General features: G+C 44.2%; 1 protein-coding gene across 3 annotated transcripts in view; it reads right to left on the minus strand.

Annotated features, from left to right (window-relative positions):
• Positions 1–6,817, minus strand: part of SUSD4 (sushi domain containing 4) — a 71,438-nt gene extending 64,621 nt beyond the window's left edge. Inside the window, exons 1-2 of one of the 3 annotated variants that reach the window (XM_062605973.1) lie at positions 6,669–6,817; positions 6,205–6,360 (exon numbers count right to left, since the gene is read on the minus strand). In XM_062605973.1, the coding sequence (XP_062461957.1) occupies positions 6,205–6,325 (121 nt within the window). In that variant the 5' untranslated portion in view covers positions 6,326–6,360; positions 6,669–6,817. Of the gene's footprint in view, positions 1–6,204; positions 6,361–6,632 lie in introns of all 3 variants that reach the window. The other 2 variants (XM_062605972.1, XM_062605974.1) reach the window with 2 other exon arrangements.
• Between the last annotated feature and the right edge of the window lie 9,592 nt (positions 6,818–16,409).

Here is a 16,409-nt window from a genome sequence, read left to right on the forward strand (position 1 = left end):
GTGCTTTTAGTACATGGCAAAAGAAACACCTCAATTTGGATAAATCCCATCAGCAGCCCAGCTGTTCAGGAAACACTGTCGGGAGCCCCCTCTGAAAAACAGGCAGCCAAACTCGTGTCAACAGAAGCAATGGGGTAGGAGAGTCAGAAGCTAAGTGTGGACATGAAAAACCGCTGCTATAAACCACTCCACCGTGAAACCTAGTAGATGTACATACAGTCTGTAATTGGTTTCATAACACTTTCCTTGTGCCATGTCAAAGAAAGTAGCTGAGAAGACATGAAACTAAGTGAGGAGATGTTGGTGTCACAGTTAAATTGCTGAATTTGGTGAGACGTGTGCACCTTCAGTCCCCTTAATATGTTAGCAAAGCACATTTTTATGCTTATGGAATCAAATTGTACACACTACATCACTTACATCCCTCCAGCTCATTTTCTGGCTAACTTTTGTTCACCACTAAGTGCAGCCCAGTTTTTCATTCACATCTGCACTGGCATATAGCACGTATGAATTCAGCTGCATTTTGTTGTCCTTTTCAAGCCTAAAACCTCACTGAAACTCAAGCACAAGTGCAAGGTTTTCTGCTTCAATAATGTGCATTTTGTTTTAAAAATATTTAATCTCAGAGGCAGACAATATTTGGGAAAGAACTGAAAAACATGAAGGAAAACATAGAAAAACTCCTTAAGAATCTGTGAAAGTCAAGAGAGAGAACATCTTCCTAATTCTCGTAAGGGTATTTAATTATTAATCCACACAAAAACAGCAACAAAAATCACAAACGTTAGAGGACTTTCTGCTTTGGTGAACTTTGTTAAAATCCCTGTTTCTCACTCTTGTAACATTTTCTCTGGGAGGTTCTCAAACTACTTCATAACATGTCCACAAAATACATCGCTTGTCTACTTTACAGATGAGGAAATCGAGCAAAGCATAATTAATTCATTCTTCTAAAGTTGTAATCATCCCTAATACAGAGATCAAAGATACTCTGGGAGTAAGGGAGCAAAATTATTCTGGGTAATTCTGGGAGTAAGGGAGCAAAGCAGAGAAGTTAACTTCAGTCTCTGAATCCCATGGCAAATCAGGGATAAGCCTCCCACTTGCAAGGTACTAATTTGAGGTTAATCTATCAAAGATGCCCACCTCTCACAAGGCTGTAGGCAGTGGATGTGCCACTAAGATAAATGAGCTGCCACCCTGTGATGTTGCTGGCCTTGCCACTTGTAATCAGAATGGCTACAAAATGGTGCTTAACTGCTAAGATAAGCCTGCAGAGAGCAGAACAGAGATTGCATGAAGAGGACCTGAGATAGAGAATAAGATCGTGTCACAGTGGGAAAAATCTGTTCCTTCCAAAATACTGAGCTTCTCCAAGGAGCTGGAGGTTAAAAGCAGTCCGGCAAAATAACTGATGATTCCATCAAATGTACAGAGAACTCAAGGCTGAAATGTCTATTTGGCTTGACAAGTAAAGCAGACGCACTGAGAGGGAGTGAGTAAAATACATTAGCTAAAGGCTTAATGAGGAGGTATAAGAAAACATTCTGATTTTTCAGAAAACCTTCATAATCGCAGAAGTGCATGCAAGGCAGTTCCAGGGAATCTTTGTCTGGCTTCTCTCATCAAAACCAACTGCAGGCTGACAAAAAGCAAACCTTTTGGTGAGCCTGCATCATCAGCACACACGAAAAACTGTGCTACCCCAAAGAAACAAGTCCTCAGAAACCTGATGGATATGTTTTTGGTAGCCACTATAGCCAAACGCATGAGTTAGATACTATAACCAAGGCATAACAAAGACTTAAATCAAATGTAATCAAATCACGGAGCTGTAAAAGCTCAGTTTTGGTCTGGTTTTTTCAACCCACCGCTGTTCCACAGGGTATCACTAACATTGAATGTGATGTTTGAAGGCTTCGTAACATGCCAGATTTCTTTACTGTCACACGTAACATACAGTAATTCCCATCGTGTTGTCTGCCGGACATGCAACCAGGGAATCCCAGCAAATGGACTGCAATGCCAGAAAAAAGCAGTAAGATGGGATGGGAACAACTGGCCAGGCAGCAGCCCTGCAGGAACAAGCCCTGCAGGAGCCAGCCTGGGAGCTACAGGGAATCAGAAGCTGAAGAGAAACCAGCAGCATCATACAAGGACAGGAAATGTACCTGGGATGTCTGAACAGGAGCAGGGCAGTAAGGCATGGACAGCTATCCTTCAGCTCTGTTCTGCACTGGTGAGGCTCCTGGGCAGTGTATTCCATAAGGACATGGCTCCATGGGAGCAAGCTCCTGGTCTGAATGACCAGAAATCTAGAAAGTATGATGTAGACCTAGGAAAAGTTTGGAGGAACTTGAGCCATCCCATTCTTAGAGGAACTGGAGTCAGCATTTCTACAGCAGAAGACCAAAGAGATGGAACCAAACACCAAAGACAGCCAGAAAGCAGCAGCTCTGCTGAACATCTGCCATGAACAAGATGCAAAATAGCAGGTTTATACAGCAGCAAGGATGTTTCAGGTTAGACCTTGAGAAAAACTTTCTCATGTATAGGTTGATGAAGCAGTGGCAGAGGGTGCTTAAAGACGTGGAAACTTTTAAAGGTGATTAAACAGACGTCTTGCAAGAAGACCACAATTACACATGACCCTGCTTGAGGCCAGGAAGCAAGATGAGGTGACAGTCCATAGCCCCGTCCAAGCCTACAGAGAGGTGTGTTGCAGCCCTGAGCCTCTCCACAGAAACATGCAGAAGAACAGAGCTCACCCAACTGACCTAGGACAAAAAAGCACACCTGGGAGATGTCCGGGTACAATGACAAAATTCTGAGGCCACATAAGGAACCTCAAGTCCAGAAGCTTACTGAGCTGTTTTTCTTCTTCTCCTTTTAGGTTTCTCCAGTCCCTCACACCTTCAATACAATTCCAGGAATTCGAAATACATGTAAAAACATATTCTTAGAGCTATTATCTCCAAACTACATGTTTAACAGTAAACCCTGCACACTGCCTTGAAACTCCAAAGTAACTCGTCATCAGCTCCATTGCTCGTGTATTTCATTTTCCCTCTTAGGAGCCTTCCCACCCTGCTCCTACTTTCTTAGTTTCTTTCTTTTTTTGTCCCTCACTGAAAAGAAAAACACTGCACTGGTTCATGTCCAAAGGGCCCCGGTGAAGGGCCTGGAGCACAAGTCTGATGAAGAGCGGCTGAGGGAATCGGGGCTGGGGAAAAGGAGACTGGAGAGACTTTATTACTCTCTACCTGCATGAAAGGAGGATGGAGCCAGACAGCAGCTGGTCTCTTCTCCCAAGAAACAAGTGATAGGACAAGAGGAAATGGCCTCAAGCTGTGCCAGGGGAGGTTTAAACTGGATATTAGGAAAAACTTCTTCACCAAAAGGGTTGTCAATCGTAGGAATAGGCTTCCCAGGGCAGTGGTGGAGTCACCATCGCTGGAGGTACTTTTGCAGTTGTGACACTTAGGGACATGGCTTAGTGGTGAACTTGGTAGTGCTGGGTTAACGGTTGGACTCGATGACCTTAAAAGACTTTTCCAGCCTAAATAATTCTCTAAACAAAGATGGTTAGATGAAAGCCACAAGCTGAGGTACGAAATTTACTTTATCCTCGGTATCAGCAGAGTTAAATACATCAGGGAGGAATGAGGTATATTGATAGCTGAAAGGTTTGTTCATTTGAGTTCACTTCTATAGCAAATTTTCTGCTAGATTCACTTTTGAGAAAGTCAGAATGTAATAAACAGAGTTACTCTCTGTAGGGTTATTGACAAGAAAAAAAGAGTTATAAGTAGTATTGATTTGGGGTGAAATGGTAGAACGTGACAATCAATAGAGCTTAGTCATATATAAAACAGGAGTCACACAAGTCATGACAGGATTATTACAGGAGCCAAATCCTGGTATCAGCTAAGGAAGGGAGGAAGCCACAAATGGGATTCAAAGCATAAACTGTGGATTGCTTTATAGAAAAAAATAACCCTAAACTATTAATTTTCATTCTTAATATGTGAGATAGTTTTTATTTCAGCGTTTTGTCACTGCTGTTTTTCTAAAGCTTTTGAAACAAATTCTTTCCACCTCCATAGTATTTTCATTAAATGTCATCAAAGCTCTTTTCAAATCTCAGAGAGAAGTATAATTATCCTTATTTAACAGATAATGAGAAGATAGAGAAAGAGATCGGGGCTACGTTTTCCAAAGCAGTCAGTAATGCCTGGATCTGTCTGGGTACGCAAATGCATAAAATGAGAGCCCTACAGAAACCAAATTTGCAAAGGTCCTGGGAAACCACAACTTTGTTGATGTCAATGACTGCTACAAGTTCTCAGACTGGGTCACAGGCTGGGGATCAAGAAGCTGAGCCTTCACAGCAAGCTGCATAAGCACAGTAAGCTTGCTCACAGATACAACAGAGCCTAAAATAGGAGGGTTCCTAATTTACAGTCCTCTGTTCTAATTACAAAGCTCGTTATTTTTACCACTTGAATGACTCAGGGTGAAAAAAAAACACCCCAATGACCGTATATTTTACTACATGAAAGATCTGTACATTTACTGGTATTTATATAGTGCCTAACTTCCGAGCACGACCACACTGGAAAATAATAGCAGTAATAACTTCAGAACAGCAATGAATATTTTTCCCTGGTTATTTTACCCCTGCACACTCATTCAGTGCATTGCCTTTTCCTAGATTCTGGACAAAAAAAAAATTGAAATAAGAATTCTTGAAAGATCCTAAAATGCCTTACAAATGCAATTGGACACAGAATTAGTTACGCTACCAAGGTGAAAGGCAGCAGTGTTGATAATGATCAACATCACACAAGAATTTATTGCAGGCTGTGATGAAAACCACTACATTCAAGGGAAACATAAACCATATTTTGAAGAACCTCTTGCACTAATCAGCTAAATAAACGCCGACAATCAAACTGCGGGATATACACAGCCTCAGGGAGGAGGGGGCCTTGGAACAGTCTCATTTTTATGAATGGAGCCATAAGAGGGAGGTTAGAGAAGGACAGGAGCTCACACAACTCCAGTTGCGAGGAAGGCACAGGACAGGCAGAATGGCATCACCACACTGAAACGCAAGCTGGCCAGGAAACCAAGGGTAACGCAGTTGGAGGGGAAAGAAAAGCCATTGATTTCTAAAGAGAGGTTTGTAGATACTGCAACAGTTTAAAAGCTTGTTTAGCTGGAATCACATTTGCAGTCACAGGATTTCTATTGGAAAATGGCATTATTGTCTCCAGATGGGAAATTAGGACTGAATCACCTCAGGAGGAGGATGGACAAGACGACCTTTTGAGGTCCTCTTCAGACAAATTTCTGTAAGACTATGTTTCAGTGACAGAAAACACATCTGGATCAGAGCTGCTTGGGCTTAGGCATTCAAGTTAGAAATTTTTGGCATAAGTCTTTGGCATGAGAAAAAGCCCAGGCAATTTTTATATTGGACTCAGTCTGCCATTAGTGATGCGATTCAATCATAAAATGGCTTATTCCCCCAACACAGATATATAATATCATACCAGAGTAGAAATGTGGAGCTGCTCTCATTATCACAGCTAAGTTCATTTTGCAGCAAAGCAGTTTACTTTAAGACTTTTCCAGCAACCCAAGTCTAATTACGGAATCAATTTAAAGCAATTTTGTAATTAAAAGTACCTGCTGAAAATATCTCACAGGCTCAATAATTTAAAAAGATAGCATTAAAAAAAAATGTAATTAAAAAAGCCAAATCAGTTTGGGTGACTCGTCCACGAGAAGAGTGCTGAAGGACGTTGCATTTTCAGACCCAAATCGCCCGCTTCCTCCCCAGATCTCTGCTCTCCCTAGCTGCGTGGGGATACGAGTCAGCTGGGAGATGGCCGTCTGGACAGCGGTGGGGAAAGCTCCTTTTTTTTTTTGGCCTTTTTCCTCTTTAAACTCAAAGAAAATAGGCTGTTTCAAAATCATGCTGTACTTCCATAGAACACTGCTCCCTAGCAGGCACCGGGGTGAAGCTCCCTCCTCCCGGGGATCCCTACGAGGGACTGGGGGATGAGGACGGAGCGGCGCTTCGCTCTCCGCGGAGGGCACCGGGCTGGGGGAGGAAGTTTCCCGGCTCCCCCGGGGCTGGGGAGGTAGAGGAAGGGGAACGGCTCTTCCTGGGGCTCGGGGCTGCTCACTCACCGCCCGCCGCCGGCCCCGGGCCGATGCTCAGCGCCAGCTGCATCCAGAGCGCCGCGGCCAGCGCCCGCCGCCGCGCCGCCGGGAGGGCACCGCCGCCGCTCGCCTGCTTCCCATGACACATCTTCTGCCCGCCAAAGGCATCCGGTTAGCCGCCGCCTGCAACGAGAGAGCCGCTCCGCCTCGCCGGTGCCCGGGGCTCCGCGGGTCGACGCCGGACCGCCTCCCCCCCCCCCCCAACGCCCGGCCCCGCCGCCGCTACCTGCCGGGTCCCCCCTCCCAGCCAGCCCCGGCGGGCACCTCCGCGGCTGCTGCTGCCGCTGCCTCCGCCGCTGCGGCTCGGGGCCGGGCTCGCACACACACACACACATACACACACACACACATACACGCACACACACACCGGCACACGCAGCGTGGCTGAGCCCTACCTGCGGGGAGGCGCAGCGCGGAGCCGCAGCGCGCACCTGCCCCGGCCGCCGGTCCTTGGCCGCGGGGAACCCTGCGCTGCGGGACCGCCGGCGCCCAGCGGCAGCGCGGGCAGCCCCGCCGCCGCGCACACGCATGGCAGCCGCGGGCAGGGCTGCGGCGCCCCTCCGCGCACGGAGCGGCACGGCACGCAATGGGTGTCCCGCCGGGTGGGAAGCGGGGCGGGGGTAGGGCTCTCGCTGCCCCGTTCCACGGGAGCCCGAACACTTCCCAAGGGCTGGGAAACGTGAAGTTCGTGCTCAAGCCCCTGGCAGTTTCCGGCTGTTTTCGTTTCAAAAAGGGGGTTCGTGGTGGGAAGCTCTGAGGGAGCATCTTTAAGATGCCTGTATGCTTCATCATGTGTTAGGTATGAGGTAAGGTTTTTCCGTGCAGATGCCGGTGCCGCATCAGTCACAGTTTGTGGAATGAGGAGGTGTACGACAGAGCACTTGCCCATCAGCTGCCAGTGGGGAAAGGCTGTATGCCCAGGCCTGCCAGCTGAAGCAATTTGCTGTTAGGAAGCATCACCCAGCTGGATTTAGACAATCTGTGAAATTCACTGCCACAAATCACTGAATTGGAGACACTGTGGCACAGCTGTGATATAGCTCCATGTTTCCTGGTGCCATTCACAGTGCACTGGGTTAGGGGTATCACCCCTTCACCCACTGCACAGTGCAGGCCCAGCAGTAGCAGAGGGTGTCTTCTAGCCGAGGAGGCTGCAGAGATGACGTTCGTGAAACAGATTGAGGTGTGCAGCAGACTCCTGGACATAGCGGAGGGAAGAATACTGGGGGCAACACAAGACCTGCTTGTGACGAAACATACCTGGGCTCTGCACAAACCCGTACCCAAACATACATGGGCTCCTACTAAGAGCATGTGGAAATAGCACATCCTGGTGCTTTGAAGTCAACAGTTGATATTGGTAAAGGTATATGTACAGCTGGAGCTGTACAAGTCTCAGCTACCTGATGAGCTAAAACTCTGAAGGCTCTTCAAGAAGGCTTTTACCTCGAATCAGTGCATCATGTATCAGTTCAAAGAGCAATATAAGAAGGGTAGTTCTTCATCTCTTTACTCTCCCTTGGAGAAAATGGGCATCTCACAGTGAAACACAGGTTTTTCATTAAAAAGGAGAAGTATTTGGCCAGTTTTCAGCTAAGAGGGTGCTTTTTCTCTGAGATATTTTTGCTGCTCCTTTTAAATGAGAAAATTTGAAAACTACAGAACATTTCTGCCCAAGCATCATTTCCTGACCAGGTGAGCTTTCACTTCCCCAGCTAGCACAGAGAGGGAGTTCAGGTCAGTAAGAGCTCTCTTAAACTGAGCAAACACAACACAAGCACAATTATATGATACAGATGATTCTTCTGAGGCAATAAGATGTTGGCTACCACAAGTGGCAGGACAGAGCAATAATGCAGCAATTCCTATTATCTGTAACAAGAGAATCTTTATTTTTACATTACTGGTTTGATAGCTTTAATTTTTGTAATCAAAATAGCAAAAGATAATGCCCCAGTGAGCTAGCGCCATTTCTGTTTCACACCAATTCAAATGCAAAGAGCTGGATTAAAAATCTGCCTTCAACATGGATGGGGGCATTACAGTCTCCTTCCAAGGAGGAAGAGATGAGTGAGCTATCAGTGTTGATAGCTGCTATTTAGCCCTTGTTTCTGCCATTTCTTCTTACCCCCATGCATTTGTGGCCATGCTTCTGACACCATTCAGCCTAAGGAAGGACCACCAAATGCTCTGGGCATCCATCCACCACCCCAAGTGAGCAGGAATAACGCTGCTTCAGACAGCACCAGGAAATCAACATTCACTGGTGTTGGAGGAGTTCGGCAGGCATCCCTGTCAGCCCAGGAAAGACCAAAGTGAGTGAGGAGCAGCAAGAGGTGAAGCCTGAGGCAAGCCCGACCGCAGACAGGCAGAGGGGAAGGAGGTGCTCTGCTTCCACTTGGACTTCATTTCTGGATGAGGTAGATTGCTGAAGGGCTACAACAGCTCAGTGACCAAAACTGACATCTGTAATCAATTTTAGTGCATCCTTCTGAGATGAAGTAGGGCCAGAGCTGTGATCAATGGGCTGGACTTAAAGCTCTGAGCTGCTATTACACAGCACAGACTGTAAAATACAGAAGGATTTGTCCGCTGATGAACCCCCAGTGTTTCAGTCACAGATTTTGCCTCAAACCTGTAGGGACTCACCCAGAATTGCCTTCACTGGGGATAACCCCTCACCATCACTGGCAAAGATGGGCTGGAAACAAGTCAGCCAAACGACCTGGTATCTGTTTTTCTCTGTAAGTCATCACAGAGCTGCCTCCATCTCCATGCACTGCCATTGCAGCTCTCCTTAGCAGCCACCCCCCAGGACAAAGATGGAAAGCACCAGCACTCATCTGTGCCCATCCAAAACGTTGAGTACTGTGTCTTTATGCAATTAAGTGCTTGGTATGTTTAGGGGTTTTTATCCCATTGAGATATTCCTTCTCCATATTTTATCTGCTCAAAAACAAGATCAGAAGGAATTCTCCTAGAGATGTGGCTGTTGGGTAAGTAAGTTTAGTCCTTTAGCTGGATTCCAGCAAGGGGGAAAAGGATGGAGCTGTGGTATAGGGTGGCCAGTCCATGGGGCAAAGAAGAGTTTAAGGCAGAAGTCTGTAATTAATTATTTTAAACTATAAAATGGCCATCACTAGCATTGAGATTTGGCTGGCAGAATGTCATTCCAGGCTGTAAGTACGTATTGCAATACGTCCTCCAGGCCTCCTGGACACAAACCAGCTTCCTTTTTCATTGGCCACAAGGAAGAACTATTTCTTCCCAGCCCACAGGTATCATGTTGTTACCCGCAATTCTGCATGGAAAGTTAAGAAAAATGATTCAAGCATCTTCCAACAAAATGCTGAAGGGAGTCCTGAATGCCTTGTAAAGCACAAAACTGTTAAGGGCTAAGATTTAATAATGACCTTATTGTGTCCTTACGGCAGATAACAGGCTAAGATATGTGGCATCTCTTGTAATATTAATAGGCTCAAAGTTTCAAGCATTTTCAAATAAACACATGACTGCTGATATTACCCATTTGTTAAACCCTATTATACATCAGATAAGACATTCGGCCAGTTTCTTCATACTTGGAGTATGCTGTATCTCTGTTTTAACTTAGAAATACTAATGAGCCAAGACTTCACAAAACTAAGGCACATATGGGTGACCTGGGGAGGCGTATATTATCAAACCATGTGAGAACACACGGATGCAAAGAAAGGTTTTATCTTCTTAGGTGTTAATATGGATGTCTTACTGTTAATATTCAGGAGTAAATGAGTTCCTGAATATTTTCTATCCTATTCCCAAGTGTGCTCTGGTCCCTACCTGGAGACCCTCCTCTTCGCTGTGACATTGCCTTTGCTTGACTCTGCAAAAGGCTACCCCCGCCCACCGCTCTAGGTTGATTTGTATTAGATATCTTGATTTCATCACATCATTTCATCCCTGTCTAAAAAGGCCAGCTTTCTCACCTACGTCTGTCTGAAGAAGGTGATCGCAGTCCACTCAGTAATTGCAGGAAAGCAATTATTCTAAACAGAATCCTTTACGGTGATTGCTTAGGAGAGAGGCTTGCCTTGTAAGTGTGCTTTCAAGAACATGTATGCAATTAGGAGGATAATTATTTTGATAAATTCTGAACCACTAACAATTATGATGGCTCAAGAAAAACAGCCCTAAAGTTGTTGAGCCCTGGTTCTGCAGATGCTAGGCGCTGAACTTTCAACTCCTGTCGGATTCAGATGAGAGCTGAAGGCATTCAGTTTCTCACAAAGTCAGGATTTAAGAAGAGGCTTTCCCTTCCCTAAACATAATCACTCCTTCTGAGTGGGAAGGGGATGGGGGGCACCCTGAAGGAAATGACAGGAACATGAACGGACAATTCTTTTCCTTCACTCAGCCATTCGTGCTGACAGCCATAAAATCACATCTGGGACCAATACACAAACACTGCTAACCAGCCAGCAGTGTGGTTTTACCAATTAGTGCTAATTACATTTCATTAGAAAAAAGACTGGCAGCATAGGGAAGGTGGAGCTTGAACTACTCTTTTGTTTCCTACTGGCCTACATAACTAATGAGGAGTTTTAGTTAACAGAAAGCCATACTTCATTTTTATTTACAGCAACATGGTTTAGAGGAGATTACAGAATAAAGGCTATCTGGCTAATGGGAGAACTGGACTGCACGTACTGGGAGGTCCATTCTTCAGCTGAACACATGGAGGTTTTTTGCACTTTTCTGATTATAGCCAAATTGTACTTGCCGCTACTTCTGTGACTACATTACTATGAGACAGTAATTTCTAGCAGAAGAATGTGAAGTGAAACTATTCCAGGACCTGAAACAATTCAAATAGGTTATGAGTGCTTCTCTTTTCATCCCCCTGTGCAAGAAGAGGCTAGCAAATACAAAATGCAAATGCAGTGTTTGATTTGCAGCAACATTCCAAGTGTGAGTGATATTCATCACCCTTCACTGTAAACTCATGATTAATTTTTCTATGCCCACAGCACACATTAATTGTGTGATGATACCTGAAGTTCTGCATGAGAGGACCCAGTGTCTCACCTCCAGCTCATTCATTACTCAAAGAAGGCTGGTCTGTGTAAAGGAAGGTGCTCAGCCCCATCTGTTTTCAACTGGGAACATTCCCAAATCATACCTTCTGTCTGGGAGAGGCAGCCAAGAGCAGAATGAGGAGGCACACATCTGACTGCCACTGCGTCTTTGGTGGGGGCAGCACAGCCCATTGCACAGGGAACCTCACAGGGACAGCAAGACTCAAATTCCTTCCTACCGCTACCTGAACTTACACCTACAAGTGCATCCCTTGAACTCAGCTTCCCCAAAGGGAAGGGTACCTGCAGTCAAATCACAACCTCCAGACCCCAGCTCAGCTGCAGTTTAGAATCACAGAATAGTTAGGGTTGGAAAGGACCTTAGGATCACCTAGTTCCAACCCCCCTGCCGTGGGCAGGGACACCTCACACTAAACCATGCCACCCAAGGCTCTGTCCAACCTGGCCTTGAACACTGCCAGGGATGGAGCATTCACAACCCATTCCAGTGCCTCACCACCCTAACAGGAAAGAATTTCCTCCTTATATCCAATCTAAAATCTTAACTCAAAGACACTTCACCAGTTCTTAGCAAAAACTCACATGGGTTTGGGGGTTTGTTTCAGGGAGTGGGCTCAGCCTTGGCAGCAGGGATCTTGTGCTTGCCTAGGGAGTGATGTACTTCCATGTGCTGGATCGACAGGAGCATGGAAGCTAGCATGGTGCTTCGAATGAGAAGGGTATCGTTCAAACCTGAAAGGATGTGCCTTCCCTTATGCAAACCGACGAGCTGAGCTTTCCACTCAGGTACAGAATAAATCTGCTTCCACGGTCCTTGGATTCGGGCCCTTGCATCTCATGTCTCTGCAGGGTTTGTGTGGACACAGTGTGTTTGCCTAGAAGCATTTCATTAACCATGTAGGGAAGTAAAAAAATGCGCACTACCTTTTTCCTTGCATAAAAAGCAGTTTCATATATTCCTTCAGGACACGAGGAAAGAAGAAGGAATTGGAGTAGAGTCCCCATGAGAAAGGAGAATGAAATAGCTGAAGGGAATGCGTTCATGCATATTCTTTGAAAGCCTACGGCATGAATAGAGCTGCTGTTTGAGAATCCTTCCAGTGCAAATACCTGTACCTTTAGAATCCTGAAAGCAGAGTAACAGAAAAAGGTAAAATGTCACAACCTTACAGACCTAAATAATGGCTTTCTAAGTTGTTGAGATTTTTTATATTGGGTCCTAACCAAATGGCATGCAAAACCTTGACTTCATAACACATGGTCAAATTCAGGAAGAACTGATTTATATGCATCTTATATGTTCCATATCTGCACGTTTTTATGTTTCTTGATAAATACAGCAATTTGTGTTAGCTTCATTTCACAGCAAAGCCATGCAAAAGGGTAGTTATGTCATTGTTACACTAGAACGTTTGTAACTTGCTTTGTTCTGATGCACATACTAAAACCCACAGTATAAAGTTGCAAAACTAATAAAAATGCGTAAGGTAAAGCAACAACCATATAGTGCAAACTAGTGCATCCAGAAGAAAGGGATCAGAAAGAAAAACTTACTAGACAGCAGTTGGCATTAGCAGCCTTTGAAGAAGCAGAGATTTGGATCTGAGCTTTTCTCATTTATAATTTTCATGTTTATTTCTTACTTTTTTTTCATGGAGCCACAAAAATAACTCGATTCAGCTATAGCCATCTTACCACCAAGCTGTGTCAGTTGTACCAGCTGCTCATATGGTTGTCAGTACAGGCAACAGTTCAGGTTTGTTCATGTCTCTCCTTGCATGCGATCCTTTTTTTTCCTCCTTGGTGCTGCATTTCTGTAGTTGAATATCTGTTGGCTCTTATCAGGTGTGATGATAACAAATCTAAAGCTGTCTAGAAAAACCATGATCACCATTACTTCATGCTGTTACCACCCTGAAATTCACAGCAACCACAGGAGTAGCCTGAATTGAAGGCCAAATTAGATTAGGTTAGGTTAGCTATTCTCATTTTGCAAAAACAAAACCCCCAAACAACCAAAAAACCTCCCTCCCCTCTGTAGTCCATGCAGGGGAAACTGTGTGTTGAGAGCCACTGGGCAACTGAAGAGGGTTGGGGAAGCGAGAAGGGGAATGAGAAAAAAAGGGCATGGTTGGAATTGGGGTGAGCTCCCCTGTGACAATATGTTTGGCAGCGAATGACATGGGAGAGGAAACCCTCTATAGCATGGAGAAGGAGAGGGCAGCATCCTGCTAACACTTTGCATGTGGCACAGCATGGAGTAGAAAAGCCATAAGTAAATGATGTACCTTCCTCTCTTCTTCATGTTCCTGCCTTCTCCACACAAGCGCTACAGCACCCTCCAGGGACAGCCATTCCCCAGAGCAAGGGCTGAAACCCTGCTTGGCTACCCAGAGGAAAGAGGTCTTGTCTTTTTCCTGCATAAGCTGACTTTCAGATTTTTGGATGCCCATGGGAGTCATATAATTCTTCATGCTTCCTAATGAAAAATTAATCCATCTAGGTCTAGTCTTCCTCAACAGGTTAAATTACCATAAAATTAATGATTCCGTTTTATTGAACTAATGCCATTTAAAAGCTTTGCCCTTCTTTGTAATTAGGTGTTAAGGTTATGTTATTTATATGAGGTGGTTGTTTTCTTTACAGTGCAGAACACAAACTGACACATAAACTAATTTTTCTGGTAAGGAATGTCAACACATTTGTGGTGCATAAAGCATCAGGTATTATATACAGGGCCAGGACTGTGTATGGTAATGATGATGGCACAAGCTTTGGATGACATGCTTTCAAAATGTAATACTAATTAGATCTGATCAGACCTTCTATGTGTCCCTGATCATTCCATTTCTCTTCTTTGCTCCAGTATATTCTGAATGCTGAAGTGTGTTAGTATTTGGTTAAATATAAGTTTCTGGAAAGGAATCCAGTTGTCTTATGGCAGTTTGTTCAACTAGTTATTTCCCGTGGGAAAGTAAGATCCTCAGCTATCCAACTTGAATCTGTCAACTTCAGCTCCCAGACAATGATTTCTCAGAGCCTTTTTCATCTGGACTTTAGAGTCCCTTCATAATTGCAGTTTTGCCCCTTCAAATAAATCAATAGCACATCAATAGCTGCCTGAGCTGGTGGTCCGTGTGATCTGGACCTGCTCAAGGCACTGTACTCACTGTGCAGGGGTGAAAAATCTTGCCCTGGGGTGGAAAAGGCTTTGCTCCTTCTGGGAGAAAGGGCAGGGAGAAATGAACAGTTCTCCTTTGGAAGGTGTTTCCTTCTCTGGAGCAGCAAACTTCAGGCTCGCTTTCACTGCTGAGGACCTCATATCAGGACCCCACTGTCCTGCAGAGTGCTAGCTCCCTTCAAAGCTCCTAATAAAAACCCCGAACTGCCTTGTGCCCAGCCAGAAGGAACCGAAAGAATTCATTGTCATGTGGTTTTGTCCCCTCTCCATTCCCCATGCTTCACAAATTCTCATCTATAATTTATTGCTATATGTTACCCTTTTTCTCATTGATTGTACATTACGGCTTATGCCTAATTGCTGCTTTCATTTTTTTTCATGGAGCCTGGGTGGCCTTTCAGGCAACACTGTCATCTTTCTTGACACTGGAATCACAGCTTTTTGGCTATTTAATGAGCTCTTCTTGAAAGAGCTTGCAGTTCTCCGTCACATTTGCTCCTTCTGTTTATGTTTTTTTCCTCGCTATCAGTCTCACCTTTTTCTTCATTTTTGGGAAACTCATCCTTCTGAAACATACAAGAATGTGTAAAAATCTGTTCTCATTTATTCCCAGTTTGAATGGCAGCAAGCAGTGAATAATGTTTCCTGGTTGACCACTTAGCTTTACCTGTTACAGAAAAGTCCAGAGTAGGTTTGGTGTAGGATGGGTGTTCTAGGTTAGGAAGTGACACTTGTAACTTTTAGAAATAATACCTTCAAAATAGTCTCTTAGGTTATTGTAGTTCTTTCCATACAGAAAAAAGCTTGTGAAGAAAAGAGGAATTGCATATGTGAAATTCTATGGCAACCGATTTGAATCCAGGAATTATTGCTCAGTCCATCATGGTCATGTCAGAAATTATTTTGCTAACATTTGAGACTGTTTGGGTAGCAGCTTGTATTTCAGATGATGATTTATTTATGAATCCGAAGAAAAAGGTTATTTATGACAGCAAATATGGGATAAATTGTAAAATTTTACCTAAACTCAAAATTGAATCACAAAACTTCAGCCTCTGTTTTATTCACAAGCTTCCTTCCTAATATATTATTTAGCAAACATAACATTATCTCATTAGATGTGGTCTTTGCCCCAAAGAGTTTGCAGTCTCATTCAGGCACAAAAGACTTTTTAGCAGAGGAAAGCATAATGAAGTAATTAGTTCTGAAATAAACAGACATCATTTCAGATTAGAGAGGATGCGCTTTAATTAAGGCATCATCCAGTAATCTTCCTGTGCAAGGCACACATCCTGCACCAGCAATGGCAAAAGATGTCGTGCAAAGGACTTCACTGAAAGCAGAAACCGGTCATCTTAGATTATGACCGTGAAAGAATTTTACCTATGCTTAGGGCATAGGTCCATCAACAAAGCACAAAGGATAACAAAAAGCCACATGTTAATGTTTAATCCTTCTTCCAGTATACTGAGCTCCCTTCTCTGCAGTTTGATTTTGCTGGAAACTGAAACCGTTAAGGTGCACAGTCCTCAGGTAGCATGAGATTTATTCCTCCACAGTTCAGTACAATTTACCACCTCTCATAATGCCTGAATAGAGGCAGTCCGTGAATGCAAATGGGAAGAATAATTTCATTAAATTATTTCTAGAACTGCATAATTTTAGTAATTAAAACCTTTACTTATACGGAATCAAGAATGAGCAGAATATTATACTAATGCACTGCACTTATTAAGTTTTTAAGGTTGACTAGTAAATTTGTGGGGGATGCAAGCTGCAGTTAAATAGCTTTGAGGGGAAAAAAGAACAGCATTTTGATTAGTACAAATACATTTATGGGAATTGTCTCCCCAAATTCAGTTTGGCTCTTTTGCATACCTGATTCTGTGGCTACTTTGCTGTGCTTCAGATAT

The sequence above is a fragment of the Pezoporus occidentalis genome, unplaced genomic scaffold, assembly GCF_034315485.1.
Source record: "Pezoporus occidentalis ecotype Australia unplaced genomic scaffold, CSIRO_AGI_Poc_V1 ctg93, whole genome shotgun sequence".
NCBI classification, from domain to species: domain Eukaryota; kingdom Metazoa; phylum Chordata; class Aves; order Psittaciformes; family Psittacidae; genus Pezoporus; species Pezoporus occidentalis.